The sequence below is a fragment of the Panulirus ornatus genome, chromosome 2, assembly GCF_036320965.1.
Source record: "Panulirus ornatus isolate Po-2019 chromosome 2, ASM3632096v1, whole genome shotgun sequence".
Taxonomy (NCBI): Eukaryota; Metazoa; Arthropoda; class Malacostraca; order Decapoda; family Palinuridae; genus Panulirus; species Panulirus ornatus.
Genome location: NC_092225.1, coordinates 95094487 through 95100645, shown reverse-complemented (window position 1 = coordinate 95100645; position 6159 = coordinate 95094487). Strand labels below are relative to the sequence as shown.

At 47.9% G+C, this 6159-nt stretch overlaps 1 protein-coding gene across 3 annotated transcripts in view; it reads right to left on the bottom strand.

The window, feature by feature from the left end:
* Positions 1 to 554: 554 nt before the first annotated feature.
* The window catches only part of LOC139758548 (uncharacterized), a 462393-nt gene continuing 456788 nt past the window's right edge, over positions 555 to 6159 (bottom strand). For all 3 annotated transcript variants that reach the window (XM_071680086.1, XM_071680078.1, XM_071680071.1), the window contains exon 9: positions 555 to 2445. In XM_071680086.1, the coding sequence (XP_071536187.1) occupies positions 2261 to 2445 (185 nt within the window). In that variant the 3' untranslated portion in view covers positions 555 to 2260. The remainder of the gene's footprint in view (positions 2446 to 6159) is intronic.

Sequence of the window (6159 nt, the reverse complement as noted above, 5' to 3'; positions counted from 1 at the left end):
GGAACGCGTTGTGTGGGTGTGTGTGTGTGTGTGTGTGGAGAGAGAGAGAGAGAGAGAGAGAGAGAGAGAGAGAGAGAGAGAGAGAGAGAGAGAGAGAGAGAGTGGAGAGAGAGAGAGAGAGAGAGAGAGAGAGAGAGAGAGAGAGAGGAGAGAGAGAGAGAGAGAGAGAGAGAGAGAGAGAGAGAGAGAGAGAGTGGAGAGAGAGAGAGAGAGAGAGAGAGAGAGAGAGAGAGAGAGAGAGAGAGAGAGAGAGAGAGAGAGAGAGAGAGAGAGTGGAGAGAGAGAGAGAGAGAGAGAGAGAGAGAGAGAGAGAGAGAGTGAGAGAGAGAGAGAGAGAGAGAGAGAGAGAGAGAGAGAGAGAGAGTGAGAGAGAGAGAGAGAGAGAGAGAGAGAGAGAGAGAGAGAGAGAGAGAGAGAGAGAGGAGAGAGAGAGAGAGAGAGAGAGAGAGAGAGAGAGAGAGAGAGAGAGAGAGAGAGAGAGAGTGGAGAGAGAGAGAGAGAGAGAGAGAGAGAGAGAGAGAGAGAGAGAGTGGAGAGAGAGAGAGAGAGAGAGAGAGAGAGAGAGAGAGAGAGAGTGTGTGTGTGTGTGTGGAGAATTGCTGTTGATCGTCACATGTGTCGATGTATATACGGGACCAGTTTATATTTTGAAGGGACACGATGTTGATGATTTTCCTGCTGCTGTTTATATAAGTAAGGACACAGAAGGATGTCACCTTCTTGACCCAGCTGTTGTACGACCTTGGTCAGCTGCGGCCTCGCTACCATGCAGCAGCAGCAGCGGTGGTACAACAGCTGCATGATGGTGTCTCTGTTGAAGCATGAAGATGATGCTGTTCACTGTTATGTGGTCTGCAGGGTCTCTCACCACACACACACACCCTCTGGTCTGCAGGGTCTCTCCCACCACACACACACACACCCTCTGGTCTGCAGGGTCTCTCCTACCACACACACACACACCCTCTGGTCTGCAGGGTCTCTCCCACCACACACACACACACCCTCTGGTCTGCAGGGTCTCTCCCACCACACACACACACCCACTGGTCTGCAGGGTCTCTCCCACCACACACACACACACCCTCTGGTCTGCAGGGTCTCTCCTACCACACACACACACTCTGGTCTGCAGGGTCTCTCCACCACACACACACTCTCTGGTCTGCAGGGTCTCTCCCACCACACACACACCCTCTGGTCTGCAGGGTCTCTCCCACCACACACACACCCTCTGGTCTGCAGGGGTCTCCCATCGCACACACCCTCTGGTCTGTATGGTCTCCCAGACCCTTGGGGGTCAGCCACACGCCTCACCATTTCCCCCTCATACTTTCCTAACATGAAAGTTGCCATAGCCGATGATAAGGTTGCCACCACCTCTGCCATGTGTCCCCTTTTTTTGTTCACACTTTGCCACGTGTTCTTTGCCCGTATTGCACCCGCTGTTGCCATATCACACATATCATCACTTCCACTAGTTGTCTATCTAGTGAGTTCATCAGTTCCACTTTTTGTTACTTTCCACGCAGCCACTGATGCCACAACCAAGACACTGGCGATCTCCACCACAGGTGGTGGTAAGTGCGTTACACACCACGGTCTATGTACACCGTCTCGCTACACACTCCTGCCTTGGTGACCCACCCTCCTCCTCATACTCTTGCCAAGGACATCTTCTGTTGCCATCGTGTGAGAAGTCTCGTCGTGGCAGTGTTCTCTACGTACACCAGCTGTGCCACACTGGTTCCTCGTCTTAGTTACACAGAAACCATGTTTTGTATTCCTCTTTTCTTTTTTTCTTTTTCCCTTTCCTTCCCTCACTAATGTCGTATTTGATATCCTGTACGGTATCAACTTCTCCCATTGGCAGTTTCCATTCGTAACCCTAAGGCATCACTGTCCTATTATCACTGTCGACGCTCACTGTCGACTATTATCACTTGTCGAGCTGGCAGCACTCGACTCTGCCATGTAGGCTACGTGCACACACACACTCGTAAACCCATCTTTTTCCACTCGCGTATGTTTACCTCAGAATATACATACCCACCTCACCAAATGCCTCCTTTCTCATAATGATAGTCTAACTTATTTACACTCACTCAGTAACCTTAGATTAACGTATTTACATTTATTGATGTAAAAAGGACTGGTAATTTAGCTTGTTTTTTCACGAGAGTTTCCCACTGTTTCTTCTGTCACCACCTCATGCCTATGAGGTCTGTCGATGACGGAAGATATTCTCCCGTGTGTCTTATCACAAGGAGGTGCGAGGAAGGCAGGAGGAGGAGGTGGAGGTGGTGGTGGAGGCGGTGGTGGTGGCTCCTCCTCCTCCTCCTCCTCCTCCTCCCAGCAGAAACAGCAGGAGCAGCAGCGGCACCAGCAGCAGGTCAGGTCGGGCGGGGCTTCCCCCAGACACCTGCATGGCCGCGGGAGCGTCACCTGTGAGGGGATAAACAAGAGAGTGAGAGAGAGAAAAAAAAGGTATTAATTCTTCGTCTATAATCGAGATATATTTTTTTTTCTCTCTTTTGGATAAGAGAAACATATTTGACTACGCATAGCAACGTGTTATGGACATAAGTATAAGAATGTGTTTGAACCTGAAAGATCCTGGGAGAGATACAGAGTAAGTTAAGTCATCAGGATCACCGCGGAACACACAGGTGAATGAGTCAGACAAACGTAGATGACTATCGTAACCAGGAAGGCCAGAACGGTCGTTCACCCTAACTACCAGGAGAAATAAGAGAGGCGCGCGGAACGAACGACGACAGAGACGTGCAGAAAGAAAACTTGACGCGTGGTTGGAATCAGTCCCAGAGGAACCCAGAGTCGATGATTGTGTGATACGGGTGGTTAGCTGATACGAACAGTCGTATACATCAAGCAAGACATGTGCGGTGTGTTCTGCTATCAAGGGTAAACCTCGTCGTAGGTACTGGTAGGTAGATAGGTAGGTAGGTAGGTACTCCCTCTCCTTCTCTGGCCTCTCCTTCTCTGGTAGGAAGGTGGTGGTAGGCTGCCACCGACCAAGGGGTAGTATATATCTACACCGGCGCTGCCCCGCCTGGGTATCGGGGTGGGTTAGCGACGGCTGCGTGTCGCGTGGCCGTCAAACAAAACAAGAGGAGATAAAATATTTAGAGACAATTCAGCAGCGCCTTTACGAACACGTTCCAAGGGGATGGAACGCGTGAGCTTGTGTGGGAGGCTGAGAGAACTCGTATCTTACGCTCCTCAAAGAGAAGGAGAAAGATTCATGATGGTGTCTGCCGAAGACTTAGTCTGCCTCCTCCTTCATACGTGTTCAAAGGACGATGTCAACACTTACATTGAAGTGTTTTGTCATCTCTTTTCTTTGGCCTTGATTACCATCTTGCAGACGTCTGGGGCATGGCACTGGCAGTGTTCCTGAAGCATTCTAGGTCTTGAGGTTTGAGTTCCAAAGGGTCTTGACCTCCTGGATGAAGCGAGGCCCTGATGAGGTGTTGTGGGAAGCAGTCGCCTGATCGTGCTTTCTCAGCGCCCAGTGCTCCACCAAATTCTCTCTTGTACCCACACTTTCTTGTTTATGTGCGACTATTCGGGCTTTCTTCTCCTTCTCAAGGTAAGAGCCAGCCATCATGAAGCACAAGGTGGAACAAATACAGAACACACAGAAGCGAAATTCTAAAAATGAAGTGGCAGTCTGGAGGAGTAAAGAAAGAGCATCCTTCTCAAGATAGCCTGAGGAACACTGAGGCAGGCCTCTGGTGCTCACACCTTAAGAAACACTGTTTTCAGCGACCAGGTGTACGGTGGTTTTACCCTGAGGGCGTCACATGCTTTTACCTTCAATAAACTTTAACCGTGTATCGCCTTTGAAAATATATTGTGGCACGGACAGTGTTTCTTTTTTGCGGGCACCGTCATGTATGCATGGCGGCAAATTACTGAAGAGACGAAAGACAATATCATGGACTTGAAAGCCTCTTAACAAGGAAGAAACGACGTTGCTAAGTTGGTGGAACATGCCAGAAAGATCACCAGGCAAAAATGTAGGAGGAGGTGCCTGCGTAAAAGACGTGGGGAGTATTCCATGAACCACCAGGAGAAATAAACATGCATGGGAACAGCTACGGAAAACGGTTCACAAGAAGACGCGAGGCGTGGTCGTCGCCCGTCCCAGACGAACCCAAGGACAGGAGGGAGGGGGGTTTACGTCACGAGGGTGGCGACGTAGACGTACAGTGTTCTCCCTCAGAGGGATGGACGTGATGAGAACGCCACCCGAGGGGCCGAGCCTCACCTTGCCTCTTGGCACGACTATCAGCCTTGGTTCTCTGAGGTAAGGTTGGTAGTCTGTCCCTCCTTTGTCTGTCTGTCTGTCTGTCTGTCTCTCTGTCTGTCTGACACACTTCACCCCCCTACCACAGCACTGTTGAGGCCCGTCACCTATACATATGATACGTACGTATGATATACATTATGCATACACACGTCTTCTTCTCATACCCCATTTATGACAAGTAATGACGTTCGACAGTGAAAAGACTGGTCGATAGGTTAGATATCTCAGTCAAGGCATGACCATTAGACAGCACACAGAGAGATGTGAGATATCTCAATCGAACTCGAACGAGACAATATGAGAGATCCGTGGGAGGGGCGAGACATCTCTGTGACAAAGTAGGATGAGACACTAAGGAGACATTAGCGAGATGAGATACGTCAGAGGAAAATGGAATGAGACAGTCATGAGATGAGACATTCTCTATAACGAAACAGAACGATGCCTGGGGGAGAGAGAGAGAGAGAGAGAGAGAGAGAGAGAGAGAGAGAGAGAGAGAGAGAGAGAGTGTGTGTACCTACCGACCTACCGATAAGATCTCCAAACGCGAGATTTTTTTTTGCCATGATTTAAATGCCTTTGTGCTTAATCCATAGTATTCATCTCCATCTTTCTTGATAATATATATATATATATATATATATATATATATATATATATATATATATACATACGAACAAAGTGCATATGAACGCGCACCTTTATAGAATAAACAAACCTCCAACAGGCACATATATATATATATATATATATATATATATATATATATATATATATATATATATATATATATATATATATATATACATATATATAATCTTGTTATATTTTAAGGGATCATTGCAAACTAAATCACTCTACTACTTCCTTTCTGAGGCGATCCTGAGCCTTCGTATATTCCCTCCAGATGTCCGCCAGTTTCCTGCCAGACGTAGGTCGTCATCACCACACCTCCCTCTTCCCTCTAGGCTACTCGCTCAGTTTGAACTCCTCCTCCAGCCTCTCACCTTCCATCACACCCTGCCACTCGTTCAGCCCACCGACTGTGCTCTGAGAAGCGGTTCAGAAAACCAGTGTGTGCCTTGTGCCTTTGTCTCCCTTCTCTTGTTTTGAGAGTTCTCACCGTCATGCCGCGCGCGCGCCCTCTCCCTCTCCTCGGCTCGACACTGTATTACGCTCTTTGGATTTTCTGTATCTCATTCATGAGTCCCGGGTCGTTGCCTTGCGCTATACACGGTATGGTTCTCTTTGTCGGGCCTCTGTTCTGTGTACCGGCTATATTGACAGGCGTTCCCTGCTTTGATATACATACATATATATATATATATATATATATATATATATATATATATATATATATATATATATATATTATTTTATTATTATATTATACTTTGTCGCTGTCTCCCGCGTTTGCGAGGTAGCGCAAGGAAACAGACGAAAGAAATGGCCCAACCCACCCCCATACACATGTATATACATACGTCCACACACGCAAATATACATACCTACACAGCTTTCCATGGTTTACCCCAGACGCTTCACATGCCTTGATTCAATCCACTGACAGCACGTCAACCCCGGTATACCACATCGCTCCAATTCACTCTATTCCTTGCCCTCCTTTCACCCTCCTGCATGTTCAGGCCCCGATCACACAAAATCTTTTTCACTCCATCTTTCCACCTCCAGTTTGGTCTCCCTCTTCTTGTTCCCTCCACCTCCGACACATATATCCTCTTGGTCAATCTTTCCTCACTCATCCTCTCCATGTGCCCAAACCACTTCAAAACACCCTCTTCTGCTCTCTCAACCACGCTCTT